This window comes from Macaca nemestrina, chromosome 9 (assembly GCF_043159975.1).
Source record: "Macaca nemestrina isolate mMacNem1 chromosome 9, mMacNem.hap1, whole genome shotgun sequence".
NCBI lineage: Eukaryota > Metazoa > Chordata > Mammalia > Primates > Cercopithecidae > Macaca > Macaca nemestrina.
The window spans coordinates 44374629-44389887 of NC_092133.1; the positions used below are offsets into that span (position 1 = coordinate 44374629).

The 15259-nt window shown below is 39.8% G+C and overlaps 2 protein-coding genes across 4 annotated transcripts in view; both read right to left on the reverse strand.

Moving 5' to 3' along the window:
* Window positions 1-268: 268 nt before the first annotated feature.
* Window positions 269-6613, reverse strand: LOC105480644 (interferon induced protein with tetratricopeptide repeats 5). The gene is made up of 2 exons (XM_011739724.2): window positions 6422-6613; window positions 269-4048 (listed from the first exon to the last, which is right to left on the reverse strand). The coding sequence occupies exons 1-2, from the start codon at window positions 6424-6426 to the stop codon at window positions 2605-2607; spliced, it is 1449 nt and encodes a 482-aa protein (XP_011738026.2). The 5' UTR covers window positions 6427-6613; the 3' UTR covers window positions 269-2604.
* Window positions 6614-10406: 3793 nt separating this feature from the next.
* LOC105480652 (interferon induced protein with tetratricopeptide repeats 1) overlaps window positions 10407-15259 on the reverse strand; it is a 34607-nt gene continuing 29754 nt past the window's right edge. For all 3 annotated transcript variants that reach the window (XM_011739735.3, XM_071069527.1, XM_071069526.1), the window contains one exon: window positions 10407-12110. In XM_011739735.3, the coding sequence (XP_011738037.2) occupies window positions 10679-12110 (1432 nt within the window). In that variant the 3' untranslated portion in view covers window positions 10407-10678. The remainder of the gene's footprint in view (window positions 12111-15259) is intronic.

Genomic DNA, 15259 nt, shown 5'->3' on the forward strand with positions numbered 1-15259 from the left:
AATAGTTTCCAAGAGCACCTTCAAGATTTGGAGAGGAGGCACTTCTTTTCCGGAAGGGCCAAATTACCCTGAATAGCAATCACAGCCACTTTTCTGGGCATATTTATAAGTTTGTCTAATAGGCAAGAAAATAACTTGGGCCTGGAATCATAGGATTCTTATCAGGCTTGACAGGATGAGTTCATCTAACTAAGTAGGATTTGGACCCATTTCAGAGACTTTGAGTCAGTTGGTAAGGGCAGCTTTCAGAGGTAGGTGTAGGACAATATACAATTCAACTCAGGCAGCTTTTATTAGAGTATTATATACCAAGTACAAGATGAGGAGTCCAAATGCAAACCGGATATTCAAGGAACTTAGGATTTCCTGGTTTAAGCCTATTAGCCTAATTAATTTTATTCCATTTATACTTACTTTTCACATTGTAGATCAGTAGCTCCCAAACTTTGCTGCACAAGTTCCAACTGGAAAATCTAAAAATCATGATGCCTGGACTGCACCCCATGCCAAGTGAGTCATTCTCTATGGGGTGGGACCCAGACATCCATGTTTTGTTTTAACTTTTTAGGTGATTCCAATATGTAGCCAAGTTTGAGGAACAATATTGTAGACATTACTACTCAAAATGTAATTAGAACAGCAGCAGCATCCTCACCTGTTAGTTTGTTTAAAGGGCAGAAATCTCAGGCCCCTTCTGTGTATGAACACAGCTCTGATTTATAAAAACAAGTTAAATGATGAAGCAAATAATCTTTTCTATGATTAACTGTCTGAGTAATCCCTGAATGTGAGTTTTTTGAATTACGTAGCAAGCGATGGAAGTTATGTACTTTCAGGTGGGAGAAATGGCCTGCTTTGCTAGAATGTCCTAAAATATTTCAAAGGGACAAATGTGTCTACTGATAGGTCAGGACTTCAGTGCTGACTTTCTGAAATTATTGAGAAAAGATCATTCCCTTCCTTGTTCTTCCTTAATAGCTCAAACATAATAATAATAAACAGAATTAAGTAAAACAAAAGATTAAAAAAATTAATACATGAGATACACTGCAGTATATATGTATGTCTGACTACGTATAGAAAAAAGATCTGGAAGGATACATATCAAATTGTTATAAGTTTACCTTGAGGGTGTGAAACTGTGGTAGGGTAAAGGGACTGCTCTCATTTTTAAATTTACATATTTTTGTAATTTTTTTTGGAAATTTACAATGAGAATTCATTATTTTTATAACAATCAAACCATAATAGAAATTTTAAAGATAATAAAAAACAAAAAGTAAAATACACACTTACATAATAATTTTAAGAGTTACATTGGAGGAATGGAGAATTAAATCACATGGTATGTTTCCACTAATACTGTGATGGTACATAATTGTGTAGTCTATAATCAAAGAAACTACATTAGATAAGCCACATTAAGTAACATCCAAATTAAAAAGTCCCCTGGGATAAAAGCCCTCAAGCAGTAACCCCTAAAAGTGGATATTAAAACTGAAAGCCATGCTTAACTCTTCCTGGAGTATCTACATGAAAAAAACAACACTCTGAAAATTTCACATTAAAAAAAAAAGCTTCATAGAAGTCACTTTGAAATGCTAAAATAGCCAAAGGCCAGAAATTGAGGGTATAAAAACGCTATTCAGAACAGATTCCAAATTAGTACACTGAAATATTGGTCATCTATGGGGGTAGGTTAGGGACATCTTCTTTTTCCATTTGTTTATCATTTCTCCCAATTTCCCAATGGCTGCTTTATATCTCAATAATTTTAACCTAAAAATATTGTAATCTTGGCTGGAAGGAATAAAATTAATTGCATATAGATTCATTGCAGATTTTTTTTAGTAAAAAAAAAAAAAACACAACAATTTGAGACTCACTATTTTCCATTATTTATTGTTTTCCCACATAATTATTTCTAACTACTTAATAAACATTTGGGGATTGAATCCCTGAAGTTACATATTTAAAATTTGAGGAAATCTTCTTTCTTCTCTTCTAGTTTTTCCATTTTATTGAAGTCACTAGAGATGACAAACTTTTTTATTATAAACTTTTTTCCAACAAAAAAGATATTTTAGGTGACTATTAGATTGATAGCTAAATATCCTCATCAAAGTCAAAACATCTGTAACTAAAAAGTGCTGTCTTTGGCAGACTACATAGTTAAGAGCTTAACTATGAATAATGTAATTTTGCACTCCTGGAAGAGTATTCCTGATCTAGGTATCAAAGGTTTACATAGGAATATATTTACTACATAATATGAGAAATTTGCCAAAATGTAATCTGCAAAGTGTTACAAAGAGCAGAGATAAAAAGCTCAGATCTAATGGCCATACCATTAAGTTACAATAGCTAGAATATTGCTATTTCTCAACGGATTATAGTATTTTAATTAAAAAGAAAAAGAAAACTACACAAGATTCATCATAATGCATATAAAGTATTTAGCACAATGCTTGGTACACAATAACTATTCAATAAATATTAGTTCTATAATAAACAATGGATTAAAACAAAAAAACAAACAAAAAAAAAACCAGAAGAACCCAAAACGGAGGGAAAAACTTAGAGCTAATTTCCTAGAGTGTGTATTTAAATGGAAAGTCGGAGATCACAGAGCGCAGTAAGGAATTCTGCATTTTCTGGATCTATCTTTTGTGCCTTCTCATAGTACTCAGCAGCTTGCCTCTTTTCTCCTTCCAGCTTGTAAACAAATCCTAGGGCACTTAAACTCTGCACATCCAAAGCATTGTGACAAAGCCTCTTGGTAGCCAATTTCTTCAGAGCACTTGTCAGTTTGGTGCGAAGGGGTGATCTGTCTTTGACCTTTAAGGCTTCTAAATAATGATGGATGGCAGTATTTTCTGATTTACGGTGAAATTCCTGAAAGCGGCCATAGTGGTAATGGATCTGATGTTTGTGATCATCGGTTATGTTCTCCAGACGAAGAGCTTTCCGGAAAATGTCCTCAGCATTGCTATACTGGCCTCCTTCAGCATACATGTTGGCCAGGTCTGTGTAGGCAAATGCAAACATAGAGTCTCGTTCCATGGCTGCTTTGAAATGAAATATAGCAGATGAAATCAGCTCATCAACCTTTAGTTTATCCTTTCCTTTAGGTCTGTTGTGTGTGGCCTTCTTGATTTGGATCATTTGTGCCCTGTAGCAAAGTCCCATCTGGTGATGCAGGAAAGAAGAAGTTGGTGTCACCTCCAAGGCCTTTTTTAAAAGTTCGAGAGCTTTGTTCCAGGAATTTTTTCTCCTGTAGAATTTGGCTGCATAACGAAGGACATAAGGCTGGGATGATATTTGGTCCAGGATTTCTTCAATATACTTTTCCCCTTCAGCTTCTGCATGTACATCTTGAAGCTTCAGTGCCAGAAAAACCTTAATGTAGCTGTTATCTGGGTTCAGGGTAACAGCCTTTCTCAAAGGCCCCAGAGAAAAGCTCTTTACAGACCCCTCTCTATCAGAATCATCCAGCCGATACACTGTGATAGCATAGCCGATGTTAAATTCTGGATTGTCAGGTTCCACTTCCAGAGCCTTCTCAAAAGCCGCTTTAGCCTTTTGATAATACTTTCCTCCAAATTTCAAGAGTGCCCACCCTTTCTCACAGTCAATCTCAGGACACTCCAACTTGTAGTTAGAAGGACTGGACAATTTCTTGCAGACGTTCCCTATCTTACCTGTATACTTCTGAGCTTCCTCAAGCTGGTTCATGTGATAATGCACCCAGGCATAGTTTCCCCAAGTGACCAGGCTTCGTACTTCTTCTTTGTCTGAGTGTTCTCTCTGGATTATTTCTTCTGCTTCTTCCAAGCACTCAAGGGCGTCTTTATTTTGGCCTTTTAGGTGTTTCACATAGGCCAATAGGTTATAAAGTGCAAGTCTAGATTTTGTGGTAAGAAATTCAAGCTGTTGCCCAATTGTATCTTCCACCTCAAACAGATCAATGTCTTCCTTAAGTAAATTCCATGTAAAATGACATTCTAACTCCAACAGAATGGCCTTCAAGGAGTCCTTAGGAATTTCACTGTCAAAGATAAAATACTTTTTAATTTTTGAAGAAATACAAGAAATAATTTTCTAAACCTTAAATATTGTTCTTTGCATAACAACTAATTTTATCCCTATTCGATCTTACAGTTAAAGCATTAGGTTCCCATAACTTTAGAGTTTCTTCTATGTACAGTTATGTCCTAGAAATATTTCATTTAAATTCTCACTATTTATTGCAAAAACAGTTCTGGAGAGATGACAGAGCTTTCTGTATTACATGCATCTATTTCCTTTTGGCAATCACTAAACCACTGAAAATTAGGAATAAAGATATACATATTCAATAATTAATATGAAAATTCCATTTCTGTATTGAGTACTGATTCTGACTAGGAAACCTGGTAAAATTGTTCCTTGGTAATTGTTCCTTTCTCTAGTATAACTGTACCAAAAACATGGGCAAGACATGCCATGTCCTTACAGTCTGCTCAAATCCACAATATTGCTTTACCAGCCCTCTGCCTAAAACAAATGCTTGTTTTGAAGGTCTCTACCAGCCCAGCCCAGCCCAAGGAGGATGAGGAGGGCTGCTCAGGTATTATGAATGTGGTTGTAAGATCTCAAAGGGACATTCAATCAGGTACTGAAGTGGTTTGTCCAGGCTCTGGAATTTATGCACAACTGGACACCATGAGAATTTTTACTGTTTAAACTTTGTCTACTTAATTTTGTAACTCTGTCTCTGGGAAGCTGATAAGAGAGAAGCTATTGCATCAGAAGAGGGTATCTTTCAGTAATTCTGTTCTTCTGCTAGGAAGAAGCAGTCTTTCATTGTCCTTGGGGGACAGTCCCCAGTGGGGCCCAGCCCTTTTCCTCCCCATCCTGCATATGTACGGTGCACACCACCCTCTTTTTTTTTTTTTTTTTTTTTTTTTTTAAGCCCCATCCTGATAGCACTCTCCTTTCTTAAAAATGTTACATGTGGCCAGGCACAGTGGCTCACGCCTATAATCCCAACACTTTGGGAGGCTGAGACCGGCAGATCACGAGGTCAGGAATTCGAGACCAGCCTGGTCAACATGGTGAAACCCCCGTCTCTACTAAAGAGACAAAAAATTATCCATGAGTGGTGGCGCACGCCTGTAATCCCAGCTACAAGGGAAACTGAGGCAGGAGGATCGCTTGAACCCGGGAGGCGGAGGTTGCAGTGAGCCGAGATTGAGCCATTGCACTCCAGCCTGGGTGACAGGGCGAGACTCCATCTCAAAAAAAAGTTAGATGTGTGGGTGGCACTTAAACTTTTTTTTAACTTATAATAATGAGAATAGTTAACATTTATTGTGCAAGAATTATGTGCTAAGCAGTCAATTGCTAGGATTTATTATTGTCCTTTTCCACAGTCCTAAGAGATGGTCACCATTAATTTTTACAGATAAGGAACAGACTCACAGAGTTTGAGAAACTTTGGGGTCACTCAACTAGTAGGAGCTCAGTCAGGATTTAGAACAAGGGACTATCTGCTTTTAGAGCCCAAGACCTTAACCTTAACCTCTTATTCCTCAACTCATTAAATGCGGAAGGTTCACTAACCACGTGCAGGGCAGGGTACTAGCCCCTGGGGATACAAAATGATTAAGAAAAGGACGCCAACATACTGAATCAGTAAAGGAGTCAGATAAAGAAATCCTCATAAAATAGCGGATTGGGTGGGATGATAACAATCTGTGCTTGGTACAGAGGTAGCTCCCCGGAAGGGAAGAACTCAGACCCAGAAATCAGAAAGGCAAAATGGCAGTGGCAGGCGAATGTGACACCTGGAGGGCTGCGGCGAAACCGCGTATGCCACACCGAGGGAATGGCAGCTGGAAAGAGAGGCACGCGATAGGGCCTAAGGAGACTCTGCATGTAGCAGCTGCCCCCGGAACGGCCCCGGGGGGCTCTGCAGGCTCTGACCAGTTTCCCGGAGAAGGCGTCCGCGTGCCCCGCACGGTCACCGTCGCCGCTTCCGAGAAAAGCCGTCGGGTCGCGCGGGGTGGACAGGTCTCCTGGGGGAGCGTCGCCCGGCACACGCCCTGACAGTCCCGACCGCAGACGCCAGGGATGGGGCAGGCTGCCGGGGAGCATCTCCTGTTCCTCCTCCCTGACTGGCCTCCTCAGGCGCTCGAGAGGGACCGGACTCCGGAGAAGCGTCCACTCGGCCACCCTCCCCGATAGGCCCGACTTCAGACGCCGTGCGCCGGGACAGAGCGCCTGGGGAGGGTCCCCAACGCAGATGCCTGGCTGCCGGGCGCGAGGGGCTTGGCTCCTGAAAAGGCCGCAGAATTGCGCTGGAAATGAATAAAAGATGCCCGGTTTGAAACAAAGGCCAACCCGGGGCTTGGGAGGAGAGGCAGAGGAAAACTCTTACCTCATGATGGCAACGCTCTGCAGGCAGTCAGGGCGGCGCAGTCCCTCGCGCGCTCTCTCTCTCCTCAGCACCTGGGACCGAGGGCAGCCGCGCAGTGGGAGGGCGGGTGCGCGTGCGCGTGCGCGCGCGCGCCCGCCAGGCCGCGGCAGCCCTGGGAGTCGGCCGCGCGGCCAGTCTTTGTTAAAGGAGGTACCCCAGCCCCAGCTAGAAGAGGAAACTGGAAATTGAATGTGATGCCCGAGCTCTCAGAAAACGAAACTTAAGAAATGGAAACTTAACGAAGCTTCAGAATCCGAAACTTAATAGAAGAGCTCAAGAGCCGCGGCCAGACGTTTGCGGAGTCCAGGGTTTTTCGGAGTTGAATTTGCAGCTGGGCTCCTGCACTTCGGTCTCGGCTCTTATCTGCCTCTCTGAGTCCGCTGAGTTCGCGTGCTGCCCGTTTAACTCTTTGTTTATTTGAGACAGGGTCTCACTGTGTCACTCAGTCGTGATCTCAAGCGATGCACCCGCCTCTGCCTCCCAAGGTGCTGGGATTACAGGCGGAAACTGAAGTCCCTGCTTCCACTCCAGTCTTTTGATTCAACAAGAAACACGGCAATGCTATACATCTATGCTGTTATTTCTGTTGGGTGTAAGCTAGAGAAATTTGGAGTTAAAATCTATATACATTTTAAGTTTTGACGGATATTGCCAAATAGCTTTAAAAATCCACTCCTACCCACAATCGTAGGAGAGTGCTTCTCTTCCAACCTTCGCCAATGGTGCTTTGTGTAATGAGTACCCAATAAAGACAAGAGTGGTATTGGGATCTAGGCAGAAAATGTCAAACACCCACCCATACCTTAAACATTTTGTCCCCTCTGAATTCATTCGGCAGATGTTGACAAACAACTGTAAGAGCCAGACTTTGTTCAAAGTACTGTCAATATAACAATAAAGAAAACAGACTCGGGCCTTACCCTTATTGAGTTAATGTCTGTATTCAAAATCTCAATATCCTGTCCGTAATTCACCTTTTGCATTGATTTTGATTTTTTTTTTTTTTTTTTTTTTTTTTTTTTTTTTGAGACAGGGTCTCACTCTGTCGCTCAGGTTGGAGTGCAATGGTGAGATCACAGCTCACTGCAGCCTCAACCTCCAGGGCTTATGCGATCCTCCCATCTCAGCCTCCTGAGTGGCTGGGACTGCAGGTGTCCACCACCATGTCGGGCTCATTACTTTATTTTTTGTAGAGGTGGGGTTTTGCCATGTTGCCCACGCTGGTCTCCACCACCTGGGCTCAAACATTTTTCTAATCCTTAAACATTGTTCCACCCACCTTGGCCTCCCAAAGTGCTGGGATTACAGGCATGAGCCACCATCCCTGGCCTGATTTTGAATTTTTAAAAACATATTGCATTGAAATATTGTCTACCTTGATCACTGAGCTTCTTGGCACCACACCCCCTAAGACTTAGTGCCTGAAGCTAGTGCCTCATTTAAGGCAATCACTTCTAACAGTTGTACTGTCTTATACAGAAACTGCTGGTCACATGTGGCTATTAAAGACCTGATTTTTAATTTAATATAAATTTAAAAACTGATAAGTTAATAGAAAACTTTAAAGAATATTTGGAAAAACTTAGGTACACGAATCTACTTTTTAAGTTGCAAATTTTATGAAATCTAAATACAGAGCAAGTATTTCCCATGATTATCCTCAGCAAACTAATGCAGGAACAGAAAATCAAACATTGCATGTTCTCACTTATAAGTGGGAGCTGAATGATGAGAACACATGGACACAGGGGGGAACAACACACACTGGGGCCTGTTGGAGGTGGGGTTGGTGGGAGGGAGAACATCAGGAAGTACAGCTAAGGGATGCTGGGCTTAATATCTAGGTGATGGGATGATATGTTGGTGATGGGATGATCTGTTCAGCAAACCACCATGGCACATGTTTACCTATGTAACAAACCTGAGCCTCCTGAACATGTACCCCTGAATTTAAAATAAAAGTTGAAGCAAAAAATGTACTTCCAGTGAAAATTTAGCATTTAATTTGAGATGTGCCATAATCTCTGTCAGGACAATGGATGAAATCAGTATCTACTGGAAGGAGTAACAATATTAAATAATTGAAGCAAAATGGATTGGAAGCCCAAAATTTGGAGATTTTCTTGGGGTGCTCTGTAGTCCTGGATTGTCCAGGTGGACCTGGTGGGTCCTTAGAAGAAAGAGGCAAAAGAGTCAGAGGAGAGAAGGCGATGTGAAGAAGGAAGCAGAGAGAGAGAGATGTGAAGCTACTACACTGTAGGTTTTGAAGGTGGGTGAAATAATTCAGGCAGCCTCTGGAAGTTGGAAAAGGCCTAGAGCCTCTGGAGGAGTGTAGCTGTGTCAATACCTTGACTTTGGCTCATTGAAACCCATTTCAGGCTTCTGACCTCCAGAACTGTAAGATAATAAATCTGTGAAATTTTAAGTCACCAAATTTGTGGTAATTTATCACAGCCACTACAGGAAGCTAATATATTCTCCCCTAAAACATATACAAGAACGAAAGCTCAAAAACATTGCTTCTTTATTTTTTCCTTCTTATAATATTATGTGTTGTGCATTGCCTTTCAATAAAATGTGATTATTTATAATCAAAGGTGATTGTTACCAATGATCTCTGATTATTTAGCAACCTTTCATGTAATATTTCTTGATTTAACTAGATTAATATCAGCAAATGACTTAGTAAATAGTGCTTCAAATAAAATGGCATAAAACAAGATAAACTCCTTGGAACACTTTCACGTTGAATTAAACCTGAAACATCTTCATGGAGAAAGCTGACCTTTAATTGACTGTGTACTGCTATCTGTGTTTCTCACTAGATTGTAAACAGCATGAGGTTTGGGAAGAATATTTGCCTGTGTATTACAGTACTTTTGGTTTCTTGCACTGAAAGCTATTTGTTGATGATGTTGACATAAAATCACAAGCAGTGTACATTTGGAGAAAACTTTTTTTGTGTTTTTTTTTTTGAGACAGGGTCTCGTTCTATCACCCAGAATGGAGTGCAGTGGCAAGACTCACTGCAGCCTCAAACTCCCCGGCTCCAGCAATCCACTCACCTTAGCCTCCTGAGTAGCTGGAACTGCAGTTACAGTTGCACGCCACCACACCCAGCTAAGTTTTTGCATTTTTTGTAGAGATGGTTGGTTTTGCCGTTGCCCAGGCCGCTCCTGAATTCGTGGGTTCAGGTGATCTCCTGCCTCATCCCCCCAAAGTGCTGGGATTACAGGCATGAGCCACTGCAGCCTCCTCTCCCACAACCTGCAGCCTGGGAAACAGAGCCTACCACAGCAACCAAAAGCAGGCTCTTGGAGTGAGGGAGGGTATTACAGAAGTTTTATGCTTGGTAGGTTGGCTGGACACACATATTTAACAGGTTATGGGGGGCTATGAATGTTCATGAGGAGCAGTCACAGAAGAGTGGTACACAAGCATGTATGTTACTAGCATTCTGTGTTCACTTTATGGTGGAGACTTAACATTAAAATGCAGCAAAATTAGGCTTCATATGTCAAAAGGTGAAACAAAGGACATTGAGGCACCCTGTGTGCAGCCTCCATGGACTGGCCAGAACCAGTCTGTGGGCGGTGGTCACTTATCAGGAGGGAAGGCTGATCAGTTGTCATGTGGAACCCGCAAGAGGGGAAGGGAGTCTGGCCGTGGTGCTAGGTGGAGTGAGCTAGGTGAAGTCAGCCAAGGAGTGAGTTTTCTGTTCTTTGTTTTCCATGGGTTTCTGTTTAACTCAGTGGAAAAAGTCCAATGGCAGTTAGCAAGGGAGGGAATATAATGAGGTGTGAATGATCTCTCATCTCGTCATGGTTGGGAAACTTAGTTTTTAAGGTTTCTGGGGTCTCCTTGGCCAAAAGGGTCTGTTCAGTTGATGGAGGAGCTAAGGATTTTATTTTTATTTCACAATAAAATGAATGAATTAAACATTTAGTGTAAGTCCAATATTTTATTTCCTACAAAGTTACCTAACATTTTTTCTCGACTACATAGCACTCATACAAATGATTTCTCTCTTTCTTACATGCACACACACATTGTTTCACTAATTGTTGACTGCAACTAATATTTTATCAGATGTAATTATTCAAGAATGACATCATTACAGTGAATTATAATGTTTCTGAAAACAGTAAGCAGAAAAGATGATTAGTACATGTTAGCATAAAATGAAATGAAATGTGAAAGTGGCTGATATCTGGGTGCCTAAGGACCTTGTCTCACAGAGTTCTCAAAGTCACCAGCCAGTCTCAGGGCCCGCTCATAGTACTCCAGGGCTTCATTCATATTTCCTTTCAATTTGTAGACAAATCCAAGGAGGCTCAAGCTTTCCAGATCTAATGCATTTCTCTGAAGTTTCTTTAAAACCAATTTCTTCAAAGAATTGATACTTTTATCCCTTATGAATGATGTCTGTTCTATTTTTATGGCTTTTAAATAATGGATAATTGCATTGATTTCTGATTTCTTTTGAAATTCCTGAAACCGAGCATACTGCAAATGTATGTCTTGCATTGTTTCTTCTACCACTGGTTTCATGCATAACAGTTTTTGAAAAGTTTCTTCAGCTTTTCTGTGATTGCCTGCTTCTATATACATTCTTGCCAGGTCTAGATGAGCCACCTCAAATGTGGGCTTATTTTCCACTGCAGATTCAAAATGAAATATGGCTAATCTTATCATTTTGTCTATCTTTTCTCTATTCTGCCCTCTAGGCTGCCCTTTTGTAGCCTCCTTGATTTGAATCATTTGTGCCTTGTAGCAAAGCCCTATCTGGTGATGCAGTAAGACCGAAGTGGGTGTTTCCTGCAAGGCCTTTTTTAATAACTCAAGAGCTTTATCCACAGAGCCTTTTCTTCGGTAAAACTTGGCTGCATATCGAAAGACGTAGGTCTGTGAGGACATGTTGGCCAGAGCTTCTTCAAGGTACTTTTCTCCTTCAGCTTCCTGTCCATTATCCTGAAGCTTCAGGGCAAGGAGAACCTTAAGATATCCATTGTCTGGATTTAGACTGACAGCCTGCCTTAGGGGAAGCAAAGAAAACTGCCTGTAACCCTTTGTGGCTAATTTAAAGCCGTCCAGGCGATAGGCAGAGATCGCATACCCAGTGCTGAATTCAGGGTTTTCATGGTCCCCTTCAAGCGCCTTTTCAAAGCAGGCTTTGGCCCGCTCATAATTCTTTCCTCCACACTTCAGCAAGGCCCATCCTTCTTCACAGTCTATTTCTGGACACTCCATTCTATAGCGGAAAGGATTTGAAGGCTTCTTGCAAATGTTCTCCACCTTGTCCAGGTAAGCCTGGGCTTCTGCCAGTCTGCCCATGTGGTAATACACCCAGGCAAAGTTGCTCCAAGTCACCAGACTCCTCACACTTGCTTGGTTGGCATGTTCTTTCTGCATTAAGTCTTCAGCTTCTTTTAAGCTCTTCAGGGCTTCCTCATTCTGGCCTTTCAGGTGTTTCACATAGGCTAGTAGGTTGTGTATTCCCACATTGTATTTGGTGTCTAGGAATTCAATCTGGTCCAAGACTCTATTTTCTAAATCAGGCATTTCATCATCTTCAATGAATAACTCCCATGTAAAGTGACATCTCAATTGCTCCAGACTATCCTTGACCTGATGATTATCACCATTTGTACTGTAAAAACAAAAACAGATTTTCTTTGTTAGGTGAGGAACAGCCAGAAGAAAAACATCAGATAAGACACCTTGTATTTTAGTACTTATCCTTGAAAGGATCACACTTACTTAGATTTCATTAAAGTTAATGTATTTTTAAGTTATTCATGGACTGTTGATATTGTTTGCTTGGCTTCATAGGCTAGCTAGAGCAATTGCCAGCCAAGTAACTATTCTGTGCTTGAGTCCTATTTGTAGAATGGAGATAATGATGGTATTTATCACACTGGGTTTGGTGAGGATTAGTAAACTTATATGTGTAAAGCACTGAGAGCATATTATATGCTATATAAGAGTTTCTTATTTTAATATTAAGATAATTAGGATAGAGGTCAGTTAGAAATGCAGAACCTTAGGAAACATTGACTTTAGGACCTTACTCTGCATGGAATGCAACAAATTAAGACCACATGAAAGAGAGAATATTTGACCAGGGTTTTAATTTTTTTTCATTTTTTTACTTGGAAATAATTATAGATTCACAGAAAGTTGCAAAGATAGTACAGAGATCCAGTGTATCCCTCACCCAATTTCTCCAGTGATTCTATCTTATACAACTATAATACAATAGTTCAAAACTAGAAAATTGACATTGGTACAACAATGCTTTTGTATTGTGCTATGTCATTTTTTTCACGTGAGTAAACCTATGAGACCACCACTTTGATAATGAAAAGAAACTAGTCTTCATTATCACATTTCCTTCATATTACCCCTTTATGGTCACATCTGTCACCTCTTCACCTTTACTCCCCTAATCCTTGGTAACCACTAATTTGTTCTTCATCTCTGTAATTTTGTCATTTCAAGAATGTCATATAGGCTGGTTGCAGTGGCTCATGCCTGTAATCTCAACACTTTGGGAGGCCAAGGCAGGCAGATCATTTGAGGTCAGGAGTTTGAGACCAGCTGACCAGCATGGTGAAACCCGGTCTCTACTCAAAATACTAAAAAAAAAAAAAAAAAAATTAGCTGGGCATGGTGGTGCATGCCTGTAGTCCCAGCTACTTGGGAGGCTGAGGCAGGAGAATCGCTTGAGCCTGAGAGGCAGAGGTTGCAGTGAGCTGAGATTGCACCACTGCACTCCAGCCTAGGTAACACAGTGAAACTCAGTCTCAAAAAAAAAAAAAAAAAAAAAAAAAAAAAAAAAAAAAAAGTCATCTAAATGGAGACTTTTATATAAAAGGATAGTTCAATATACAAAAATTAATCAATGTAATATATCGCATTAACAGAATGAAGGGAAAAAATACATGACCATCTCAAGTGACGCAGAAAAAGCATTTGACAAAATTCAACATCCTTTATGAAAAAAAACACTCGACAGACTACAGACTACTAATAGAGGGGAATGATCTCAGCACAATTAAAGCTATATATGAAAAACCTACAGTTAGTATCATATTCAATGGTGAGGAAATGAAAGCTTTTCCTCCACCATCAGGAATGAGGGAAGATGCTGCTTTCACCACTTCTATTCAACATAGTATTGGAAGTTCTAGTCAGAGCAATTAGGAATGAAAAGGAAATACAAGACATCCAAGTTGGAAAGGAAGGAAGAAGTAAGATTATTTCTGTTCACAAATGGCATAATTTTATATATAGAAAATTCTAAGGATTCTACACATTAACAAATAAATTCAGCAAAACTGCAGGATACAAAATCTACATGAAAAATCAGTCATATTTCTATACAGTAACAATTAAAAAATCCCAGAAGGAAATTAAGAAAACAATCCCATTTACAATAGCATCAAAAAGAATATAATACTTAGCAATAAACTTAACCAAGGAGGCAAAAGACTCGTACACTGGAAACTATAAGACTGCTAAAAGAAGTTAAAGAAGCTATAAATAAATGGAAAGACAACCTCTGTTCTTTAGAAGATTAGAAGACATTTAGTGGATTAGAAGACATAATATTAAGATGTCAATACTATCCAATACTACTCAAAGTGATCTACAAATTCAATGCAATCTTTATAAAAATCCCAATGACATTTTTTGCAGAAATAGAAAAATTCAACATAAAATTCATATGAAATCTCAGGGGATCTCAAATAGCCAAAGCAATCTTGAAAAAGAAGAACAAAGTTAGATGTCTCACAATTTCTGATTTCAAAACTTACTACAAAGCTACAGTAATCATAACATTACAGCATTGACATAAAGACAGATGTATAGACCAGTGAAATAGAATAGAAAGCCCTGAAAAAAACCCCTTACTTATCTGGCTGTATTAGTTAGCTCAGAATGTCATAACTCAATATAACAGAGTGGATGTCTTAAACAACAGAAATTAATTTTCTTATAGTTCTGGAGGCTAGAAGTCCTAGATGAAGGTGACAACCAATTTGGTTGCTGGCAAGGAATATCTTTCTGGATTGCAGATGGCTCCTTCTTGCTGCATCCTAAAGTGGCCTTTCCTCGGTGGCAGAGAGAGAAAGAGTGTGAGTTTTGGTGTCTAAGGATACCAGCTCTGTTGGATTAAGGCCTTGCTCTTGTGATTTTATTTAACCTTTATTACCTCTTTTTAGATTCTATCTCCAAATAACAGTTCAACATAAGAGGGTTAAGGCTTTAACGTAAGAATTTGGGTAGGGGTGGGTTGGGAGTGCACAATTCAGTCCATAACAATGGAGGAATGATTTTCAGTAAGAATGTCAAGACCATCTAATGGGGAAAGGATGGTTTTTTCAATAAACAATGTGGGAAAGCTGGATATACAGATGAAAAAGGGTAAAATTGGACCCTTACTTTATGCCATATATAACAATTAACTCAAAATGGATGAAAGACCTAAATGTAAGACCTAAAATTATAAAACTCAGAAGAAAACTGAAGGAAAAATCTTCACAACATTGTATTTGGCAATTGGCAATGATTCGTTAGATATGATACCAAAATCACAGGCAATAACAGTAAATATAGTTAAGCTGGACTTCACCAAAATTAAAAACTTTTATGCATGGAAGGATACTATCAACAGAGTGGTAAGACAAATCACAGAATGAAATAAAATATTTGCAAATCATGTGTCTGATAAGGGATTAATATACAGAATAGATAAAGAAACTCTACAACTTAGCAACAAAAAACAATGATTAA